The following is a 25,193-nucleotide window of genomic DNA, read 5'->3' as shown; positions in this document are numbered from 1 at the left end:
CGCAAACAACGGAAAGAGGATCAAGAAACCTGAAAAATACAGAGAGAGAGAGAGAGAGAGAGAGAGAGAGAGAGAGAGAGAGCCCTGTCAAAACCTCCATTTTCGCTCTTTACTTGATCGCCTTAAGATCCTGTTTTGAATTTGGCGGGAGAATCGTGTTTTGAATTTTCTAGGGCACGATCTTCTTTTTTTCCGAGTCTTGGATTTAGGTTAATCTATGGAGGCCATGGAGGAGCTGATTCAGCTCTCTGATTTGATGCTTCAGGCCTCTGCTCTTCTTGCAGATGAAGATGCTTCGTTGAGGGCATCATCCACTTTTTTCAACGTAGTTGCCCTTGGCAATGTAGTAAGTCTATTTCAAACCCTAGTTTTTCCCTAATCCTTTCTTGATTTTATGCTGTCTTTCTTTCTGCAATTTAGAGGGAAATAATATGATTATGGTAAGACGATTTCGGACCTAATTTTACCCTAATTCTTTCTTGATTTGATGTTGTCTTCATGTGAATTGGTCCCTTGCTCTTTAGAGACGGTCACTTTCGCTCTTGTTTGGATTGCAAGAAAAACATTTTTGATGGAAAATTTTTCTCGAGAAAATTTAGACGGAGATAATGTGATTTCTTCATACGATGAGAAGTAACAAGTTAAGATAATATTTCACAGGATTAGCCAATAAAAATAAAGTGATTTTAAAGGTCACTTAACTAACACTTAGTGACGATTATGTCGCTATTATACCAGATGAGATTTTTTTTTTGGATTTTGTTTTTTCTCCTTTGGGATTTTATGGATTTTTTTTCTTTTCTTTGTCATATTTTATAGGCTTTGTTTCTTACTTTGCTTGATTGTAGGGTGCTGGAAAGTCTGCAGTGTTGAACAGTTTGATTGGGCATACTGTTTTGGTAAGTTGCGTCCTCCCGAAATTCGGCATCTGGGTGTAAATTTCAGATTTATATGACGTGATTCCACTTGGATTTTAATCTCCATCGATCCTTCTTTTTTCATTGTTTGTCTTGTTGCTCAGCCAACAGGAGAAAGTGGTGCCACTCAGGCTCCCATCAGTATTGATTTGCACTGTGACAGTTCGCTGAGCAGCAAATCGATAGTCTTACAAATAGACAATAAATCTCAGCAGGTTTCCGCAAGTGAGGCCTCATAAAACACTATGAAATACAATTGAACTTCATTTGTTTCACATTTATTGTTCTAGTTCCATGAAGTAAAATAATCTCTTATATATGATTATGAATACTTCCGCGTTGCACCGAATTCTAATATTTTCCATGTTTTCTCATTGAGTTAGATGCCATTCTTCATTGCTGATGTACTCATTACACTGTTATGTCCATGTGGTAGATGCTCTTCGGCATTCTCTAGAGGACAGGCTTAGCAAGGGTGGTGGGGTAAAGAGACACTCAGATGAGATACTTTTGAAGCTACGTACGAGTACAGGTCTGTCATCAGTTCACTCATCAATCTCCTGCTGCGATCTTTTATATTCAGATTTCTCAGCAATGGTCACATTTGCTTGTTTAGTGTAAGTTCTTATTTCATTTTCATAAAATCAAGATCTTCAGCCAGTTCCACGTAACCACATGACTTGTGTTTTACATATTCATTTTCATTAAATCAAGGTCTATAGTCAGTTCAATCTAACTGCTCGACTGGCATCCTCCCTGCACTCAAGCTCCATTCTAACGACATCTGGTGCTTATGTTGTTGGGGGGTTCCACGTGAAAGCAAAATAGTCCCACATCGGGAAAGTGTAACGATGTGGATGGGCTTATAAAGGAATGGGTTCCCTCCCCTTAACAACTAGCTTTTAGGGGTGAGTTCTACCCGGTTTGATTCCCTAACAAATGGTATCAGAGTTGGGGCGTGGTAACTCCCGAGAAGATCTCGGTAACCCCGGTGTGTGCCTCCGAGGACGGTGGAATTCCCTCGGAGAAGATCTCGTAGTTCCCACGTTGCCGCCGCGTGGAGGGGCGAGATGGTCCACGTTGCTTCCGCGTGGAGGGGGAGATTGTTGGGGTTCCACGCAATAGGAAATAGTCCCACATCGGAAAAGTGATGAGGATGGGGATGGGTTATAAGGGAATGGGCACCCTCCCTCTAACAACTAGCTTTTAGGGGTGAGTTCTACCCGTTTGATTCCCTAACATATGTCGGCATGTGAAATCACTATTTTCTACAGAGGATCAATTTATTTATTTATTTCTACTCTTTTTATTCTATGACTATTTGAAGAAGAGAAAAAGGTAGAATATATTTTATTTTTGGTGTTTGATGATGGCCGCTTTGTTGTTTGCATAACATGCTGCCATTACTCCAATTTTATATGAAGCATACAATGGGTTTATGCTTTTGATTTTATTAATTGTTTATAGTATTAGTATTTACTTTTTCAGCTAAGCGGTTTTTGTTTTTCCAGCTCCACCATTGAAGTTGATTGATTTACCTGGATTGGACCAACGGGGTATGGATGGCTCAATGGTGAGTAGCTGGTAATACTTCTTTTCTTTAAGTATTGGATGGACTATATGGGTAATTGTAATTTGTTGTCAAATGATGATTTTTCTAGTTGTGTTCATTTCTGGATGTTTATTCTGCTCATATTTGGTTTTGCAGACTTATTAAATTCCCACATTGAAAATATTTCTCTTTTCGTAAATTATTGTTGTTCCAGATTAGTGACTACGTTGTGCACAATGATGCAATTTTGCTGGTCATAGTTCCTGCTGCCCAAGCACCTGAAATTTCTTCATCTCGAGCCGTTAGACTGGCAAAAGAATTTGATGCTGATGGTGTGTACTTTTGACTTTGTAACCTGATGTGTACTTTGTTAGAATATCGATTCATTCAGCTATTTTCTTTGGAATGCACACTTTGGCCAGGATATTTTCTTCTTTCATTGTTGTCTTAAATAAGTGATTTGCCCTTTATTTTTTCAATTGTAGGTACCAGAACCATTGGTGTTATTAGTAAAATAGATCAAGCATCAGCGGAAAAGAAAACTCTTGCTGCTGTTCAGGCAATTCTCCTAAATCAGGGACCCCGTAATACATCTGACATTCCATGGGTTGCTTTAACTGGTCAATCTGTGTCTCTAGCTCCAGCACAATCTGGATCTGTTGGCTCCGAAAGCTCATTAGAAAAAGCTTGGAGAGCTGAGAGTGAAAGTTTAAAATCTATACTGACTGGAGCGCCTCAGAGCAAGCTTGGCAGATTAGCTTTGGTGGAGACCCTTGCTCGCCAAATCCGTAAACGGATGAAAGTCAGGCTTCCAAATCTCCTTTCAGGGTAAATTCTTTTCAAGATCATTTCTTAACCTTCGCTTGCCTTTTACAATTAGATGTTAATTCAGAGGACCGTGAGTTGTCATTTTCATCCTACTCATAATGTTTAATATCAGCATGGAAAGGTACTGAGGTGCTGAGTTGGAGCACTTGGCAGTGATTTATTCTCATGCCCGATGTCCCAGTGAAAAATGTTTGCAAGTGTCTGTTTTCTTCGGAAACAGTGCTTTTATTTTTTCTTTGCTGGGATAAGGTTTATGAAGATACAAAAATAGAAGCATAAGTTTCTTCTGCTTTACAAGAAAAGCATTCAAGGATTGGACCACTTCTGATCATGTTGCAACCCCTTATTTCCTTTTCTCCTTCCCCTGCTTCTCTCCGTTTTTTTTAAAAATCTGCTCAGAAAGACCAAAGCTTAGATTGGAAGGATACGGGTCATGTTTTTTTTAATTATAGGGTGATTATCAAATTTACAGCATCACCTCCCTTGTGTCAAAGTAACGATGGAAATCAAGAAGGACATACCCACTTGTTTTTCTCTAAAAAATAAGGCATGGCATAATTCAGATTGGAGGATGAGACATAGGAAAAAGGAAGTTTTAAGAAAAATCCAACTCAACCTGAATCCCCATAACAAGGGCAGAAACTAGTTTGCATAAAAATTATTTGATTGTAAAGAAGAACAAGAAGATGAGGTGAAGAACAAGTACACATAAGTTTCATTTTGATTTGTTGCATCAATGGACTGCTTTTGTCTCCTCCATTCTTCGCACCCAAGGTATCATGATTGCGTTACCTATTTTCTTTCTAATTTCCTTTTTCCATGTTTCAAAGTTTAACCGGATGGGCACCTATTGCAACCCATTCTGGTGGGCGACAAAATGACGCTGTCTGGTTATTGTTTTTGGGCATCCAAATAACAATACCCTGTTATATATATATATATATATATATATATATATATATATGGGAATTGCTAGCGTCCATCGCAAAAGGCATTTCGCGGCTGGTCTGTCGCATGTTAGACCACCCACCTTGTGAATGGAGACAAAAGCTGTTGTATTCATTCATGAGGTGGCTGGTATGACATGCAACAGACCAGCTGCGAAATGCCTTTTGTGATGGACCCTAGCAAATCCCTATATATATGTGTGTGTGTGTCTCTCTCTCTCTCTCTCTATATATATATATATATATATATATATATATATATAGGGAAATGATTAATGTGCCCCTTTTCATCACTTGGGACACCCAGCTGCATTGTATGTGGCAATCAGGTCACTGCATTCCTTCCAATGTGAAGTACATCAGCACCTTTGCAGTCATAGGTACCTGTAGCTGGGTGTCCCAAGTGATGAAAGGGGGCACCTTTGCAGTCATACATCAGCACCTTTTAACGTGAATTTTGGCCAACTTTAACGCTTTTTGACGTCAAATCATGTTATAAGGGGCCGCATCCCTCATACAGTGGGGGTAACAAAACCATCGCCCTATATATATATATATATATATATATATATATATATTCTCAAGAGATTCACACTATCTTTCTTCAAATTTTCTTTTTGAATGGCAAAAATTTATTTATCGAGGGGCAACGCCTGAGGAATGAGATGGTCGATACAATCCAAACAAAAGGAGAAAGAAAAAAAAGATACATCTTCAAATAAGCTATGCATGTGTTTTGTTTTGCTAAACAGATTACTTGTCTATTTAGAACTGACATTTGTTGCATATAATTTATCGCTCTTAATTATTATGATGCATATATAATACTAATGACATTGTATCAACCTTTGAAAATTTTCCTGGTATCCACTGCCTTTCAATCGACATATAGAGGGCGGTTTCTGTTGTTAGTGCATTTGTATTATTTCTCATCTTTTCTTTCCTTAAAAAATTGCAGTCTGCAGGGTAAGTCTCAAGTGGTTAAGGATGAGTTAGTTCGTCTTGGTGAACAAATGGTCCATAGTGCAGAAGGGACTAGGGCTATTGCTTTGGAGCTTTGTCGTGAATTTGAAGACAAATTTCTCCAGCATATTGCCTCTGGCAAGGCAAGTAACTGCTTCTAGTATGTGTAGTTACATGTAGACTATACTTCTCAGATATATATACCTACTTATTAATTAACCCTCCTGCAACTGTTGAAGGAGAAACTTCTTTAAAACTGGTCAAGAAGTCATTGTTTATATTTTACCGGTGGATTTGCTGTAACTCCTCTCTATTCTGAAACATCATTATTTTATTGCATGGCTATCAGGCTCCTTGTTGTTTTGCACATGTAGCTTGAAGGTTGTGTTCACTGTTTTTTTTTTTTTTTTGAATTCAGAAAATAATGCGTATTCTTTTAGGTTTCGGTAGGAGAACATACTAGTTGGATCGACCGCAGCTGCCCCTTATGTTAGGGGTGGGGGGATCAAGTTCCTTGCCAACTATCGACCCCGATCTCTTTTCATTTGTTTTGGGTATTACCAAACCTAGCCTGGCCTTCGTCAATCACACTAAAGCAGAGCACCCAAATATGGCAAGGCCTCCTTAATGGTTAGGTTAGTCAATCCGGCCCGTGACGCGTTTGTTTACCTCTGAGTTCCTGGTTATGTTTCTTACCCTTCATTTTTTTGTCAAGAAGCAACATGAGTATTATTTTGACTATAGCCTTTTTGCCTTGGAACTGTAACATATTAGTTAGATATTAATGTATTAACATTTTTTTATACGTAAGGGATTCATTTATCAAGCAGTATTTGCTTGCAAACTCATGTGTATGAGGCTGGGATATCAGTAATCCACATACATAAATGCATGCATCGTAGGAGACTGTGTCCTTTGGTTTTTAATCCAACTTTCTGCTACCTTATTGATCATTTATGCTTCACATCATGTTTTTAAGTCTTTTATTGAAATTTAAAGCCTGATGCACAAGGTTGGCATCATGCTTCGATCAGAACTACCTGTATTTTTGTTTGGTGCTGATTTTGCTTCTGTGGCTGCTCTGAATTTCAACGAGTGAGTACTCTGTTGGTAGCATTTAGCATTACTTGGAGCTTTGATGAATGATTATATGATTGTTCTATGGTTCTTGATGAATTCCTCTATCAGGGGTTAAATGTTTTAGTGGCTATTGTTTCAGGGTGGTGGCTGGAAAGTCGTTGCCAGTTTCGACGGAAATTTTCCCAACAGGATCAAGCAGCTTCCCTTAGACAGATATTTTGATATCAATAATGTCAAAAGGGTATTTGGTCCTTCCTATTTCTTGTTTTTTTTTGTTGCTGCTATGCCTTCTTTATTATTTCCAGTTTCTTATTGTTGTATGTGACTATATAATGTGTGATAGATTGTGCTCGAAGCTGATGGTTATCAACCATATCTTATATCTCCTGAGAAAGGTCTAAGATCTCTAATAAAAGGAGTGCTGGAGTTGGCAAAAGAACCGTCACGCATGTGTGTTGATGAGGTAATTCTATATGAGGTGGTTCATCCCTTTCTCATCTTTCTTTCAAATATGTGCAGTTTATGTTACCACGCGGAGCTTATTCCAACATTACAAATACGAAGGAGTATATTTAATACTTCTTCGATGCTTATTTAATCACTGAGTAACTGCCAACAAGTTTAGGAACTGTTGTGCAGTAATCTTACTGGCATCCTACATATTGCTTGCTGGTCACTGACATGTTTTACTGAGTGGCTTATGCTATACCTTAGGGCATCAACCCTTTGATGTCACAGGTGCTTGTTTAGGCACATAGAGTGGCACCTTTTGCTCTGCAATGGTCGTCTAAGTGGCCCAAGGCAGAGGTTGTCTAGCTTTCTTGGCCATTGCCTAATCCCCATGCAACCTCCTTGGACGTGAGTCGCTTGAAAATAGGGGAAGTAAGCATAGGTCCTAAATGTGTACTTTGAGAGAAAGGAAAATGAGTTTATGGAAGGGCACATAAGCCCCCTAACCCTATGGAAATATCCTTCTCCCCATTTTCCTTTTAAGTAATTCACGTTGGCATCTTTATATGCTATAGTTATACATTATATGCATAATTTAATATGCAAATATAATTGTGTAAACATGCATACACTGTTGAATGTGTACTCTTTAAGTAGTATTTATTACACGAAGAATCTTGGTTTCGCTACAAATCTGTGTGTATAATTATGTAAAGATCATGTAATCACCCTTGGAGATTCGATATGCTCTTTGATGAAGTGTTTGATCGGATTGGTTCATCGCCCATAGTTTTCCTACATGTTAGAAGATCCGCTAATTCGGTGGCGGATAGTTTGGCGAGGGATGGTGGCTCCAAAGAAGCCTTAACTTTATTTGATTCTCTCCCTCCCTGACGTTGTTTTAGATTTTGCCCTGTTATTTCTCCTTTTCCTCTTTGTAATTTGATGATCTCGGTCTTTTTGTGATTAATATATTCTTGGCTATCATTCACAAAAAAAAAGAGGGAAAAATACACTTAGACCCCCTGTGGTTTCTGACACATTCAACTTAACCCCTAATGTTTAAAAAGTTACAAGTAGACCCCCTGTGTTTTCAATTTGTGTAAGGTCGACCCCCTCAGTTGACGGTTCGTCCACAGATTGAAGAGTTAGGATGATCCTATGAAGCTGATTTTTTGGGCACACCCTATCTATGTCAGGGCCCATCAAATGAACGCTTTGGACCATCCAAACAATGTGGGCCCACTATGTCTTTGGTAGTGTTTGGATTCGGGTATGGGCCCACAATTATATATTTGAATATACATATATATATATATATATATATAATTTTAAATTAACTATGTTCCATCTTCTAAGTTAAATTTAGTTAAGTTCTATGAAATTCTGTTTATGCATTTCTGTCTCATTTCATGATGCCCATGTCTGTATCCTAGATTTGAAAAATGACAATTTATCCGTATCTGTTTATGGCTATCACAGATTATACGTTCTTTTCATACTCATATCTCATTTCATGATGCCCATGTCTGTATCCTAGATTTGAAAAATGACAATTTATCCGTATCTGTTTATGGCTATCACAGATTATACGTTCTTTTCATACTCATACAAAAGTTATTGATGTATATGTGAAGCGTTGTGTAGGAAGCCTTTATTAGTTTTTCTATTCTCAATTGTTTCTTAGACTCTCATTTTTCTTTATTTTGGTGTGGCTACCAAAACAGGTACATCTTGTATTGATAGATATAGTTTCTGCTTCTGCAAATGCTACGCCAGGTCTTGGAAGATACCCATCGTTCAAGCGAGAGGTAAATATATCTGTTTAATTTATTCTAGCGTGGGTCGCTTCATTGATTTCTCAACATCTAATGTTTTTTATTTTGTTGCCAAGGTTGTTGCAATTGCAACTACTGCTTTGGATGGGTTTAGAAATGAGGCCAGGAAGATGGTTGTTGCACTGGTTGACATGGAACGTGCTTTTGTTCCTCCTCAACACTTCATCCATTTGGTGCAGAGAAGGTAACCTTTGTTTGGGTTCTATACTCAGTACAATTATCGATATTTGTTCGTAATTTAATTATATTTGTTGTTAGGTTGAAGCACATAAATACTCCTGTCTATTGTCTCATTTGTTTCTGTTTAACACTTCTGTTTAATGTATGTTTCTTATTTTATTTTATTATAGTCATTGTATTGTTTTTACTGTGTGGTGTAAATTGGCTTCCTTTGTTTACTCTGTGTCATTTAATGATCAATTGCTTTATAGAATATGTGCAAAATAACTTAGTTGCGTATAGGCTTTTCAGAAATTCTGCATGGTGGGGAGTTCATTGTCTGATGTTTATGGAAGTTTTGATGACTTTATCAAGAAGCATGAACTCTTCTTTAATTCTTAATAAATTTCATACAGCTTCTTTCCTAATTTTTCTCCTTTGTCAGATGATTTCAACCTCTAGATGGCTTCAAAATACAATACAAAGATAAATTGTCCGTTTTTTTAATGTTATCCGTGATTTTAAGTACACCGTGGACTTATTAGAAGGATGTAACACCAGCTATCCATATTTAATGTTTTTTCCTTGAGGAGAGGTGGAGGCGCGCGCTGTTTGGGGGGGGGGGGGTGTGTGGGTATGGGAGGAAGGTGCGTGGTGGGGGAATTTTAAATTATTTCTAGTGAGAATGCTTTCTTGTAATGTTAGGGGGTTGGATAATGGCAATAGAAGAGCGTTCGAAGCGGTTATTGTGTGGCGTACAATAGATCTTGTGATAAGAATCTAAATTGGAAACTTTGAAGGCTAGAGTAGTGGATCTTTGGAGAAGAAAGAATTTTTGGATTGTCCATGTTTATGCAATGGATTCATATGGAGGTATGCAACATCATTGAATAGTAGAACAAAGTAACCGTATCTTATGCATGTGATGACAGATCAGCATAAGACCAATTGAGGTTGCCAGAGTGGGAAGCGAAAGCGGTCAGGTGGGAAGCAGGGAGCGTGAAGGATCGGAGATTCTTTTAATAGTTAAATATTAAAAATAAATAAAAAAATACTAAAAATATATAAGAAATAATTATATGAACCAAATATTAAAAAAACACTTTTTATTAAAAGATCCAACATTTACTTAAAGGAAAATCACTATCAGCTGAAATGTCTGTGTTGACCAAATGACCAGTGCCTGAAAGGGCGGCCCAGTGCACGAGGCTTCGGGGTTTGGGGAGGGCTAGATGTACGCAGTCTTACCCCTGCTTTGTAGATAGGCTGTTTCCATGACTCGAACCCGTGACTACCAGGTCACAATGGAGCAACCTTACCGTTGACCAGTGCCTGACAAGATGAAAAAATTTTAGAAACCAAATTATGAGATTTTTTATCGGACTTTTGAGATTTAATAATGTTTGGACATGATACAATTTATGAATTTTTAAAATTGGAAAAATACCCCATCGTTTGGAAGTTAAGATTTTTTGATCCGACCCGTTTTTTCAAATTTTGTACTAGAATGGAAAGTTGACTTTTTATCCTTTAAGATTTGGGTCTTGAAACTATTTTTAATAGATTCAAATGGAGGTTATTCTCTTATTTACGTGTAAATCTTAAGTAGTTGTACTTAAATGACTTACATATAAATACTAAGAAGAAGAGAAGAGGACCACCAAGAAGAGAAGAGGACCAGCAAGAGACAAGGAGGGTAGATAGGAAACACGCTTCTCATAGAGTGGGGTACGCGTTTCCTATAGAGTGGGAATTGTGTTTCCCACGTTTTTGAAATGGGATTCCCAAAAATTGGGGAATTGAGAAAATTCCTGTTTCCTAATCGCGTTTCGAGGAATCGCGTTTCGAGGAATCGCGATTCCCCATTCTGAGTAGAGATTCTTGCTTCCTTGAGACTAATAATACCTTGTAACTCTATATGGTATTGACATAATTACATTGTACTTCTTTATTGACTTTACTGTCCAAACATGCGCGCCAACGCCTATCAGTAGGTGTTCGATGTGATTAAGCCATTATGAATGTGTCTCTTGCTTATGTGATTGTTTCTAAGTATGTATTTGTGCTTATTCTAGCATATCCTAAAATTTCATCATCTGCATATTCTATACGTTTCTGTGATTTTTTAAGATTTCCGCCGAAACCGAAATGTTTCCGTTTTTGTGCCATCTGACACCGAAATTTAAAACCTTGGATTCAATTAGGAATTCAAGTACCAGTAAATGTCTAAGTCTTTTCGTTAGTTTATACAAGGTGTTTTGGCTTGTAAAGAAAATGACCTGGTGAATAAAAATTTTTAAGGACTTTGAAGCCTTTCTTATTGTCACATGGGTTCATGGTATTATCTTCTTTTGGTGAAATCCTAGAGATCAAAGGTGGATTCCTTTGGCAAACCTTATTCCCTAGTTCCCTTTTTTTTTTTGATTTGGTGGTTTCCTAGATTTATACCTCTCTAATCGCATCTTACCATTTATCACTTTGAAATATTCTATTATTCCTTCTCTCATTTACTTATTTATTTGTTTTCACCAGAATGGATATACAACGACGGGAGGAAGAGCAGAGGAACAGATCCTCAACGTCGGGAGGAAGAGCAGAGCAAGCAATACTAAACAGAGTGAGGGGCTTTTATTTTTATCCAAGATAAATACTGTTGCAAATTTATGAAATTAATACAAACACAATGCTTTAGAGAGTTTGTAATTCTTCTGTTGTCAACTTGCCATCCATATTTTTTAACCGCATTACCATCCACGGTTAGTCCTTTTTGTGTTTCATCTTGTTGACTCTCCATTAAATGTTCTCTTTTAGGCAACAAGCCCCCAAACAGAAGTCCTGCAAACTGGTGGAAGCTTGAAATCAATGAAAGAGAAATCGAGTCAACCCGAAAAGGATTCAAAAGAGGGATCATCTTTGCATAATTCTGGGCCTGGTGGAGAGATAACATCAGGTTTGTATGCTGGCCTTTTAAAAGTTGTTTTTCTTATTCTTAATTGTTATTGAATTCTTATTGTGACCCTATCTTGATATTGTCAGTCGCATGGCATACATCTTACTGTGTATATCGTGTTAAACTTAAGTTGGCATTGGCTATGTGAATAAATTTTCACTCACATGCACATACATACACACAGAATCAAACTGAAAGTGTTACATTTATGCTCTTATTCATAGTAGGTTCCTATTTAAACTCATGGCTTTTCATTATAGATGAACTCGAACACTGAAGGATCTTATTTTGGGTATTGGGTAGCATATTGACTTTTTTCCACACCAAACAAATATTGGAACTTTCGGAACCAATCACAAATTTCTTTACTTCATTCCAATAATTTTTAGAAATTATCATGCAGCATACAATGTGTGGCATACTGCTATCTGTTCTTGATTATTATATAGCTTACAATGCGTCTCACTCTGTTGGAATGTTAGTAAACTTTCTTCTAGCTCTGGGTTTGTATCTTGATATACGTTTTATTTTCTTGCTACGTGGTTGCTAGTAGTTACTATCTACTATTAAACTCTAGGACACAATATACTCTGTGGCTTCTATCTGCTAAAATTAGGCGTACGTATGAGTTATGACAAAGCAAAGTAGAAAAAAATAAATAACGACTTGATCTAACTAAAGATTTGTTTCTAAATAATTATAATAGAAATATAATAACACATGACAACGCAACAAATAGGGGTTAGCATAATATTTTTTTTCGTATGTAAGCTGGGATTGAACCCCCAACCTCAAGGTTGAAGAGCAGAACCTTGACCATTGAGCAAGAGGCTCATTCCCGGGGTTAGCAGAACATGCTCCTTTCTTTGTTCCACGATTCAGATGCCACAATCCAGATGTGTTCATTCTAATTTTGTGTTTTTACCTTTGCGTCTGTTCAACTTAGAGAATGGTGGAGATTCTTTGGCCATATCTGACTTTTTCGTTGTACATGCAAGCCTATAAAGGCCACTTCCCATAAATCTGGGGCATGTGCACATCTTCCAAAGCTTTGAGCTGAATTGATGTATTTTTTTTTAATGGCAGGTGAACTGATGTATTTACTTGTAACTGAATTTTTATTGCTCCTCTTTTCAGGATTGCTATTAAAAAAGAGGGCAAAAACCAACGGCTGGAGCAGACGATGGTTTGTTTTAAATGAGAAAACTGGCAAGGTTGGTAAAATACCATTGCGATCTATTTCACCAAACATTTACTTCTATGTCTACTAAATGCGATTTACTTTGCTTTTGATTTTGTTTTCCAGTTAGCATACACGAAAAAGCAGGAGGAAAGACATTTTCGTGGTGTCATCACTCTAGAGGTGTGATGCTACTATCGATTTTTGTGAGATTTGTCTTGAGTATTATATTTTCTATCTCTTTTTGGTAACGTTTCTTGTATATTTTTCTGTACAAAGCTCGAAACCTCCGCATTTCTGCTGAGTACTGAATGTCATCGTTTCAATCACTAGGGATCCAAGCTTGTTTATCTTTACACTTTACATGATTTTTACTGGAAATATGTTCAATTATCGTTTAAACTGCTAGATTTTGTGTTTGGTATAACAATTAAGTTCACATAAATGTGATTGCTAGCAGAACATCTTTTATTAATTTTACTCCGTGTCATCCTTCTAGATTTTAGGTGATAATGAAGTCTACATTGCATCATTGTTTCTATCATGACATGTTATGCCCTTAGAGCTATTGCCAATCCGTATGTGTAGTGAAATAATTATTTTCTTAAAAAAAGATTCAAAAAACAGACCAAGGGCCCGGAGAAAGCTACTACTAGGGCTGAGGTGGCCCTAGCAAAACAAAAAAATATATGGATGTGGATGGGATGGGCTTGTAAGGACTTGGGTACCCTCCCTTAACGGCTAGCTTTTAAGGGTGAGTTCTACTCGTCTCCCAACAATTAGGATGACAAAAGGTTGACCAGTGCTACTCGTCTCCAACGGTTAGTGGGTAGTTTGATTTACCTATCTCTTACCTGACCCGACGTTGCATATGTTGTAAGCATAGTTGTCAAACTCTTACGAGTCGTACGAGTTAACTCTCGAGTTGAGTCGAGTCACTGGGCTTTCAAGTTGAGATCTCTGAGTGACTCGCCTCTGTTGAAGACTCTTACGAGTCGTCTGGTGCTCTTACGAGTTGTTGCGAGTCAAGTAAAAAAACTATGACTCTTACGAGTCAAGTCGAGTCGCTGGGCCTGGGCTTTCTTGTTTTGATGATTGAAAAATTGGAAGTTGGAGTTTAGAACTTAATTATTATTTTTTCTGAATGGTAGGCAATTATTGCATTAAATGCGAAAAAAAGACAAATAAAGGGAGAGAAAAAGAAAGAGAGGAACAAGCCCCACTGCAAGGGTCAAGGAGGAACGGAGTCAAATAGCTTAAATCTTGCCCTAGAGACACCATCTCTAGCTAAACTATTCGACACATCATTAGCTGACTGCCTAACATGATGGAAAGAAATCAATGATGCATTCCCCACCGTCTTGGATCTCATCAAAGAAAGAGGCAAATCTCCAAGCGTAGAAATGAGAGCCACTAAGCCATTTTATCACATTGAGCGAGTCTCCTTCTACCACTACCTTATTCAAATCTTCATTCTCAAGATACCTTATTCCTTAGTAGATAGCACACACTTCAGCTTCATTAGTGTCTGTGACTCCAATGGGACCTGCAAAAGCCCATTTCATAACTCGAATTTCATCCCTCAAGACTCCCTCAATTCAGACAGGACCATGGTTTCCCATGCTAGACCCGACAAAGTTTAGCTTCAAAAAACCATGTGGAGGAGGTTCCCGTCTTGTACAATCTTGGGCTCTTGGCATGAACCACTACAAATCTCCTTCCAACCATACCATAAATCATGGGTGGATCCAAATCTAAAGCATGGAATGGTTTTTACCCATGATTAAATTCCAACCAGAAATTAATTATTTTTGTGCATGCAAGTCACAAGCATATAGTTATTTATATTTTTGGCTTAGTGCTTTATCAATGTGATATTGGGTTATATTTTTTACATGCTTCATTTTTTGATATATAATTATATTTTTTTCAACTAAATTTCTATTCTTGTCAAAAACTCTTACGAGCCATGAGTCGAGTCACGAGTCGAGTCATAGGTTGACAGCTATGGTTGTAAGTATCGTCATTCAGTTCTTGTTGTTAGTATCGTCAACCAATTCATGCACGCCTTGAGGACCTCACTCCTTGATGTTGTTTATCCCATTATGAGATATCTAAAATCCTCACCAGATAAGGGGATTTTGTTTGGACTTGGAAAGCATAGCTATTTGAACGTTGATGGGTATACAAATGCCAACTGGGTTGGATCTGTCACCGATAGACAATCGGCATGTGATTACTGATTACTGTTCATTTCTGGGAGGTAACCTTCTCACCTTGTGCAGTAAGAAACAATAAGTGGTTATCAGATCCAGTGTAGAAACAGAATACGGATCCATGGCTCATGATGTTTGTGAATTAATGTGTTCTCAGAGACTATTATCAGAGTTGGGACTTTACATTTGGCCATATGAACCTTTATTGTGATAACAAAGTTTCCATTAGTATAGCACACAATCCGATTCAATACGATGGAACGAAACATATTGAAGTTGATCATAAATTCATCCAAAGAGGACCCACATAAGTAGCACTTAACCTGCTTAAGTTACAGGGGAAAAAATGAAAAGACAAAAATACCCCAGTTTACAATAAATCCCATGACTTAAATAACCCAAATAAATAACCCTCTTGCAGCTAAATGATGAACCCCATCTTCCCTTTATTCTTCTACAATTACCACTAGTTCTTATTCTTCTACTGTATTGGAGAAGAATGTGTTCGTAACTGCCAGCCACTAGTCCTTTTACCAGCTTGCACATGGACGGTATGTACCCTTTTTTATGTATATTTATTTCTGAGACTTGTGGATTAGACTAGTCACTAGACACTGATCTCATGTGTCTCTTACCGAATACGTGTGTAGTTATTGGCTCGGAGTATAGTTTCTATTTCTAATGTTCGAAAGGAAAAATGGTAGTTCCTCCCATTTAATATATGAACTGTGCAGGAATGTAACATAGAAGAGGTTTCTGATGAAGACAATCCTCCAGCAAAAAGTTCCAAGGATTCCAAAAAGGGAAAGGGACCTGAGAAAGCTCCCAGTCTCGTGTTCAAGATAACTAGCAAAGTTCCATATAAAACTGTTTTGAAAGGTGAGGTTCTCACTTATATTTTAATTTAGTATTTATTGTGATTATTTTTAAAATTTTTGTTTCTTTTTGCGTCAATAATATTTGCACAATGCGTTAGTTCAGTTTTTCTGTTGAACTTGCAGCACACAGTGCTGTTGTTTTGAAGGCTGAGAGTATGGCAGACAAGATTGAGTGGGTGAACAAGATAAGAAGTGTTATCCAACGATCTAACGGAGCTTCTGCCAGGGGAGCGTCTCCTTCTGAAGCGGGCCCGTCAATTCGACAGAGTCTTTCAGATGGTTCTCTAGTAAGTTCAAGCTGATGCCTATTGTCTCTTATGAAATTGATTTTGTGGCTCAATGAAAACTAGACAAATGTTAAAGTTTACAATCCTTTGGACAAAGTTACTGAAACTAGGCATGATTTCAAAATTCAAATGTTTCAGGAATACACCATAAGTTGATGGAAGTATACATCAAGGGTATTTCTCAGAAATATTCCTGAAATTGATGTACTTGCAATCAACTGGATTTTACTTCATGCAGTTCTCTCTCTCTCTCTCTCTCTCTCTCTCTCTCTATATATATATATATATATATATATATATATATATATATATATATATATATATATATATGGAAAAGTGTTTCTGGTCGATCAACCAGATAACTTATTTAGTCCGTCGATCAGAAAAAGAGTGGGGTCCACGTTGTTTGGGGTGATGCTAACCATTCATTTGATGGGCCCTGACATAGATAGGGGGTGCTAAAAAAAAATCAGCTCCATAGGGACCATCCTAACCCTTCGATTTGTGGAGGTTAATAGGATCATCCACAAATCTAAGGGTTAGGGTGATCCTATGGAGCTGATTTTTTGGGCACACCCTATCTATGATCCAAACCATCAAGTGGCATGCACCTGTGTGTGCTCATCTGCATATGCTCAGACCTCAAAAGTTGGTACATTGCCATTCAAAAGTCGGGCTCTTACCCAATCACTGACGATGATATTATGAGAGTTACTAATCTGCTTGTTCATTTTAGGACACGATGGCTAGAAGACCTGTGGATCCCGAAGAAGAGCTCCGCTGGATGTCCCAAGTAGTACGCGGTTATGTAGAGGCAGTTTTGAACAGTCTCGTTACTAATGTTCCCAAGGTAAGCCTCAATTTATAATTTTCATGCATTTCATCCTATGTCACAAATATATCCGATATTTTCAAAATATCACGTTTTTATCGCGACATTTTGATAAAATGACAAAATCCCGAAATAATCCCAACTTCTCGAGATTTTAAAAATATAACGATATTTTCTCTTTTATCATAAAATATCGCAATATTATCCTGATAGTTTTATTTTAGATTTTTTTTCTTAAATTTAATAAATTTATATATTTTTTAAATAATTTTATTTTTATCATTTTTTCCTGATATAAACCCGAAAAAAATAATAAAAATTAATGTATCCCGAGATTTTCCCTTGCCAAGAAATTCCCGAGAACGATATTTGTGACATAGATTCCATCCTTATTTAATTTTTAATATCTCTATATCCTTTATGGCTGTTCTGGTTGAGCAGGCTGTTATCCTTTGCCAAGTCGAGAAGGTGAAAGAAGACATGCTTACTCAGCTCTACAGCTCTGTCAGGTTAATGCTTCTTATATAGTATATAACGACTCAAATCATTCAAATGAAAGTTTAAACAATTAAACAAAATTATTAAATTTTTTCTGTTTATCCACGGCTAGTGCCCGAAACAATGCAAGAATTGAGGAACTGCTACAAGAGGACCAGGATGTAAAGCGAAGGTGGGAGCGTTTCCAGAGAGAGTCATCTCTTCTCTCAAAGCTTACTCGCCAGCTAAGCATTCATGACAACCGAGAAGGTATGTTCGTTGTGAGAAGAATAAACTACTTGTAGCTATACACTGGTAAAAACTAACATAACCTTCATTTTCAGCAATTTCTAATTTGTCTGCCTTTTGAAATGCTAACGATGTCTGTAAATTAAAATTTATAATCAATTAAGGCCATATATATTCAGTGATTTATCGTTTCACTTTCAGGGCGATTAACCTCATCTAAACTTGTATTGAAAAGCTAGAAAATAGCAACATAACTTCTTGCTTTGTGAAAATTTAACTCCTGGCTTTGTGAATGTAACATCTATTTGACCATTCAAAAAAAAAGAAAAAAAGAGAGAAAGTAACATCACTTGATTTCTGGGTATGTGGCTCTAAATGGAGGGACATTTTTTTCGTTTTCCTTTCGAATGATAGCATTGGTGCAGTCCTTGATTCAGAAAACAGAAAAAAAAAAAAAAAAAAAAAAAACTTCCATGAATGCTTTTTTTCCTGGGATGTGGGTGGCTGTGTGCTATATTTCTGGCAAAGTTCAGTCTTGGCATCAGTAAACATAAAAACTTCAGGCTTTCTTTTGTTCTATTCAACCAATTATTCACCTTTTCATGAAAGGAAAGTTAAAATGCTCATTGGATGTTCCATTGTCTGGAAATGCGAGGAATATCTGCATCTCTCGTTGCGATATTTGTCCTAACTGTTTTAGATACCGCAATCTGTGCACTCACTAATTGACAATTGATTCTGCATAAATTGGTTAATTTTTTATTTTCTTTTTCTCTGAACCCAACTCTGGAGCTCTGCAGGAATCTGCTGGCCAAACCCAAAGCTTTCCACTCAAACTTCACAATAACTTTGTCATTGTTTCTAGAAACCGTGTGAAATGGGGATCCGAGTATCCGACTGTCAACTTGGAAGATCACCTTAGTAAAGAGGGCACAATATTTCATTATTTTTCTTCTAAATTTTCTTTTAGTTTCCAAATACCGCAATAGTAATTAATCACCGCTTAGAGGCAACCATTTTGCTTGTACACTTTTTTTTTTTTTTTTTGGTTTCTGAAATGGTTACAATGCCGTTTAAACATCCAATGAGCGTATGACCTCAAAGGAGTCTGTAATAAAGTCAATCTCTCCCATGTTTTGAGCCCCCAACCATGTGATTCTTCTGACTTAGCATTGTGTAGGATATGCAGTTATCTGTTGGAAATATCTTGCCGATGTTCACACTTGAATCTTTCTTTTACGCTGTTTCATTGCTCAGATTTATCATCGTTGAAAAACCCAATGACACTGCTTTCTTTCTTTTCTCTTGTATCTTTTATGGTTGTCCATTCGAGAGGATGTTCATTGTAAAAAGGGATGGAGACCTTGTTCATTTACAGTCAAGAACATCATCCCTTTGGGTGCAATTGACCTGTCTCTTTGGTTTCGATCTTCACTATTGTTAGAAGGTATTAGAAGGTGTATTACATAGCCTAAGGGCATAATGGTCATTTGTATGTTCTCTTTCTATATATATGAAAGTAAAGGGAAGTGGGCTTCACTTCTTCTTTTTCTATTCTTCTCATTCTCTAACATGGTATCAAAGCCCTAGGGGTTTTTGTGCCCTAGGGACCATTGGAGAAGCCCCCCTTTCTCCCTCTTCTCCTTCTTTTCTCGATTCTCTCATTGCCAAAAGGAAGGTCTACACCATACGTCGTGACCCTCCTGCGGCTTCGGATCCCACCTATGAGCAGGGGGAGACAGATGATGCTCATATCCGTAGTTTACTCTGGCGGAGTATGATCCCACAGATTTCAGGGACTATGATGCAGCTTCCGACTGCAAAGAGGATTTGGGATCATACTGCAGTTATGTTTTCCGGCGTGGGTAACCTCTCCCGTATTTGTGCCACATATTCTAAGTGGATGCATCTTCGGCGTGGCAACACCCCTCTTTCTACATACTATGGCCAGTTCGTCTCTCACTGTCAGCAGCTCGATATTTTCATGCCCTTGACGACAGACTTGGCCGTAGCCGCACGGCAGCGGGATCAGCTCCGAGTTGTTCAGTTTCTTGAGACCTTGGGCCCCGAGTTTATGTCTTTTCGCCAGCATATTTATGGTTCTGGTACTATGCCTTCCCTTGAGGAGGTCTATCAGCGGGCTCAGCAGTGTCTCGGTGCAGCTTCTCTTACTCCTGTTGTTTTTTATGGTCTTGCTATAGCGGCATATGCCGCAGGAGATCGGTCTGCCCGTGGTGGTGGGACGTTTGGCCGAGGCCGTGGCCGTGACTCTGGTGGAAGGGGGTATAGTGGCCGCCCTCGTCCATATTGTACACATTGCCGGCGCAAGGGCCACCGTGATGAGACCTGTTATGTGTTACATCCTGAGCGTCGTCCCCCGCAACCATCTTATTTTGGGCGATCAGCGCACCTTTCTACTCTTGACGACTCTGACCCTCGGGCATCTTCCCCTGGCTCCAGTCCGGCTGTACCATCTTTCACTCAGGCTGACTATGATGAGCTCCAGCACTTACGCTTGGCCGCCCACCCTCCCAGTGCTGGCTTTGCACAACAAGGTAGCACCCCTGCCTCTCTTCTCAGTAGCTCGAGCTCTTGGATCATTGATTCGGAAGCCTCGAACCATGTGACAGGTACTTCATCATCACTCAGTTCCTTTAGCCCTCTTTCATCTCAGTCTATGACCCTCGCTGATGGCCGCACTACTCCCATTTCTGGTACTGGGAGTACCTCTCTCTATCCTGGTCTTACCCTCACCTCTGTCCTTTGTGTTCCCCAGTCTCCCTTTAACCTACTTTCAGTCAGTCAGCTCACTCAATCTCTTAACTGCTATGTCTCATTTTATCCATCTTACTGCTTATTTCAGGATCTTGCGACTGGGAGGATGTGAGATAGATGGGCTGTATCGTCTGGATGGTGTTCCCATCCGTATCATTTTACACAGCTCTGTTGACGCTTACCAGTGGCACTGCCGCCTTCGCCATCCATGCATTGAGCGCTTACGGCGCACTTCTATCATTTCTGTTCCTATTCAGTCTTTTCAGTGCGAGGCCTGTGAACTTGGAAAACACCACTGTGTGTCTTTTCCCTCTAGGCCTATTAGTCGGGCCTCGCACCCTTTTGCTTTAGTACACTCTGATGTATGGGGTCCCATGAGAACTCCTTCTATTTTTGGATATAGATATTTTGTTGTTTTCATTGATGACTATTCTCGCATGACTTGGTTATATTTGCTTCGAGATCGTTCTGAGATTTTCTTTGCTTTTCGTACTTTTAATTCTGAAGTTACAAATCAGTTTGATTGTACCCTCAAGTGCTTGCGCACGGATAATGCTAGAGAATATTTCTCCACTACCTATGGGTTCCAGGATTTTCTCTCCAGTCGGGGTATTATCCACCAGTCTTCCTGTGCTCACACCTCTCAGCAAAATGGTGTGGCTGAAAGGAAGATGCGATCTTTAGTCGATGGGGCTCGCTCTCTTCTTATTCAGATGTGAGTTCCCAAAAGCTATTGGGGTGATGCTGTTCTTACTGCATGCCACCTTGCCAACCGGCTTCCATCCTCGGTTCTTGGTGGCTCTTCCCCCTTTACTGTGTTATACCCTGGTCATGACCCCTTTCCTATCACCCCTAGGGTCTTTGGGTGTGTGTGTTTTGTTCACGACCTTGGTCCTGGCTTCGATAAGTTGGACGCTCGGGCTGAACGGTGGATCTTTCTTGGGTACTCCCGTACCGAGAAAGATTATCACTGTTACAGTCCTCGTCTGTGTTGGTCCTTTGTGTCTGCTGATGTCACATTCTTCGAGTCCAAGTCCTACTTTGTATCTTCTCATGAGACTCCTTCCGTAGTTCCTGACTCAGACCTTTCTCTTCCCCTCCCAGCCCTTCCGGCTCTTCTCCTCACCCCTCATGTATTGGTTCCTGAGGCTACTGAGGCTCCTCCTCCCACTCCTATGCAGACATATCCTTGTCGGCCGAGATCTACAACTCATCCTCGTCGGCCGAGATCTACAACTCATCCTCCTCCGCTCGCGCCTTCGCCCTTGCAGCTGGAGATCCCACCTTCCACATCTCAGGTACCCATTTCCCCTAGTTCTACATCAGATTCTCCCATTGCTTCTCGTACTCGTTCTCACAGTACTGTTTCTCCTATTTCCTCTGTTGTTTCATATGATTCTCTCACCCCTATGTTTCGGAGTTTTGTTTCCTCTTTGTCCTCTGTTTCTTTGCCACAGTCTTTACCAGCTGCTCTTGATCATCCGGGATGGCGTGCGGCCATGGATCTTGAGATGCAGGCCCTCCAGGCCAATCAGACGTGGGAGTTAGTTCCTCTTCCTCTTGAGGCTCGTCCAGTTGGTTGCCGCTGGGTTTATGCCGTCAAACACTTACCTGACGGTACTATTGAGCGCCTTAAGGCGCGGTTGGTGGCCAAAGGATATACTCAGACCTTTGGTGTTGATTATTTAGAGACTTTCTCGCCGGTCGCCAAGATTTCATCGGTTCGCGTACTTCTCTCTCTTGCCGTTACACATGACTGACCTCTACATCAGTTAGATGTCAAGAACGCCTTCTTACATGGTGAGCTTATTGAGGAGGTGTATATGGAGCAACCTCCTGGGTATGTTGCTTAGGGGGAGATGTCTTCCTCAGTATGTCGGTTACGGAGGTCTATATATGGCCTCAAACAGTCCCCTAGAGCCTGGTTGGGACGATTCAGTGATGCTATCATGCGATATGGCATGAAGCAATGTGCAGTTGATCACTCCGTCTTCAGTTCTCATTCTACTGCTGGTTGTGTGCTATTGATAGTATATGTCGACGACATCATCATTACAGGCAGTGATTCAGAGGGGATACACAGGCTGAAAACCTTCTTGCAGAAAGAGTTTTCAACCAAAGATTTGGGTCGTCTCAGATACTTTCTTGGCATTGAGGTTGCATATTCTACTAGAGGTCTCTCCCTCTCACAGAGGAAATATGTTCTAGATCTTCTTGAGGAGACATGTCACCTTGGAGTGAAACCTGCATCTGCTCCCATGGACCCAAATGGGAAACTCCTTCCAGAAGAAGGGGATTTATTAGATGACCCTGGCAGATACAGGAGGCTGGTGGGTAAGCTCATATATCTTATAGTCACTCGTCTAGATTTATCTTTTGTTGTTGGTGCAGTCAACCAACATATGAGCTCACCCCGTACTTCTCACTGGGCAGCAGTGATTCAAATTCTTCACTACTTGAAAGGAGCGCCAGGGAAATGTCTCCTCTTCAAGAAGCATGGTCATACAAGAGTAGAAGGCTTCTGTGATGCGGACTGGGCAGGATCTCCAGCAGATAGAAGATCCACCACCGGATATTGCACCTTTGTTGGCGGTAATCTAGTGTCGTGGAAAAGTAAGAAGCAGGACATAGTCTCCAAGTCGAGTGCCGAATCATAGTATCGTGCTATGTCTCATACCAGTGGAGAGCTTATTTGGTTACGTTCTCTCCTTTCAGAGATTGGTTTCTCTTCATCTGCTCCAGCTCAGCTTTATTGTGACAATAAAGCTGCTATTCATATAGCTACCAATCCGGTCTTTCATGAGAGAACCAAGCATATAGAGGATGATTGCCACTTCATTCGCCAGAGGATACAAAGAGACGAGATTCATGTTTCTTTCACAAGATCAGTTGATCAGTTAGCTGATGTATTCACAAAGCCCTTAAGCTATACAAAATTGAGTGACATATGTAACAAGCTTGGAATGTACAATATATACATTCCAGCTTGAGGGGGAGTGTTAGAAGGTATTAGAAGGTGTATTACACAGCCTAAGGGCATAGTGGTCATTTGTATGTTCTCTTTCTATATATATCAAAGTAAAGGGAAGTGGGCTTGACTTCTTTTTCTCTTCTTCTCATTCTCTAACAACTATAAATCTTACAAATTAAAAGCTGATCTCTCTTCAAAAACCTGAATCTTTACTATTAAGTAACCCTGATTTTCTTTTTAATGGATCTCAAACATCGAAACCTGGTTATTTTGATCATTTCTTCATCCCTTCCACGATATGAGAATGAAAAAAAACAAGAAGAAGAAGCAAAACCATATTCATTCAATTGTCTGCGTTTTAATTTTACTTTCTAACTCCATGGTGGTAGTGTTGCTCTTTTTAAATGCAGTTACCTTCTATATTGAATTCCCTTTTCCAGTAGTAAATCCTCAACCTCAGCTAACTGTAAAATTCAAACATTGGGTGTTTTTCAGAGGGCAGCCCTAGAACCAGAGCACCATCAAATGATGATTGGAGATCTGCATTTGACGCTGCAGCGAATGGACGAGTGAATCACTCAAACTCTTTTGGTGACTCATCAAGATATGGCTCGAATGGTCATAGCCAGAGATACAGTGACCCTGCAGCACAGAATGGCTATGTAGCCTCCTCAAGTTCGAACTCAGGTAGCCGACCCACGCCAAACCGATTGCCACCTCCACCCCCACAATCCAGTTCGTCGATGTATAGATACTAGACTGTTATCTGTTTCATTTAGCAGTTGATATTTCTTACATTCTTTGTGCTTGAGCATTTTGATGGGAAGATTCTGCTGATTTGAAAGCATTAGAAGAAAGGGTAGGATGTGTACAGATCTCTTCGTTTTTTCATTCATTTTTTTTTTCAACCCTTTGATTCAATGTGTACTTCAAATCATGATGAGAGATTTGCCAAGCGCTAGTTAGTATATTCCATGCTTTTTCCTTTTGAATTTTCAAGTATTCTTTCACCTTTTGAATTTTCTTTTGCTACAGATAGTAGGTTTTTTGTGTTGGATCTTCATTATTAGGAGTGTAGATTGTATAGTGGCTGGATTTCTGTTGCTTGCTTTGTATTTGCAGTCTGTTTTGATTGTTACAGAGAGCTCCTTCATTTTTTTGTTGGCTGTTGACAACTAGTTTGGAATTTGTACAGCTAATGAGAGAAGTTCAAAATAAAAGACTGGGGGTGTAAATATCAATTTCTTCCTCTTCCTCCTTTTCGATGTTTGTGCTGAATATCATCAGTCTCCTTTCACTATATGGACATATAGTTTGTCTCCGTCGATAAGGAAGGATTTAGGTTGGTGAGCAAAATTACTATAATAAATGAAGGGAAACGATATCAGCACAACCATGTTTTGGTAATTGGCTTGTGAGAGCTTTTTGGGAACTGTAACAACCTTTTGACAGCTCTTTAAGTACTAAAAGACAAGGTTCATTAGTGGAAATATCAAAACATGGTTGTGCTGATATCATTTCCCTAAATGAATTAGTGGATAATCTTCAAAGGGATGTACAGGTGTAAAATCTTCAATATAGTTTTACAAAATGAGAAGTAATTATCAAAATTAAAACGCACTAAAAAGAACACATTTAAATAAA

General features: G+C 39.0%; 1 protein-coding gene across 1 annotated transcript; it reads left to right on the top strand.

Moving 5' to 3' along the window:
• Positions 1 to 24,457, top strand: LOC143885269 (dynamin-2A-like). Its single transcript, XM_077389352.1, has 22 exons — positions 1 to 346; positions 849 to 899; positions 1,022 to 1,142; positions 1,354 to 1,449; positions 2,429 to 2,490; positions 2,684 to 2,801; positions 2,955 to 3,297; positions 5,203 to 5,350; positions 6,427 to 6,528; positions 6,631 to 6,750; positions 8,465 to 8,548; positions 8,632 to 8,759; positions 11,267 to 11,351; positions 11,546 to 11,684; positions 12,822 to 12,898; positions 12,991 to 13,047; positions 15,815 to 15,959; positions 16,082 to 16,245; positions 16,982 to 17,095; positions 17,519 to 17,586; positions 17,688 to 17,824; positions 24,045 to 24,457. Exons 1-22 carry the CDS (start codon positions 218 to 220, stop codon positions 24,305 to 24,307), a joined length of 2,751 nt encoding a protein of 916 aa, XP_077245467.1. The 5' UTR covers positions 1 to 217; the 3' UTR covers positions 24,308 to 24,457.
• The last annotated feature ends 736 nt before the right edge of the window (positions 24,458 to 25,193 follow it).

Source organism: Tasmannia lanceolata, unplaced genomic scaffold (genome assembly GCF_043159265.1).
Source record: "Tasmannia lanceolata isolate RefF3 unplaced genomic scaffold, GAP_Taslan_0.1 ptg000002l, whole genome shotgun sequence".
NCBI classification, from domain to species: Eukaryota; Viridiplantae; Streptophyta; class Magnoliopsida; order Canellales; family Winteraceae; genus Tasmannia; species Tasmannia lanceolata.
Note: the sequence above shows the minus strand (reverse complement) of the source record. Positions and strands in the feature narration are given on the sequence as shown.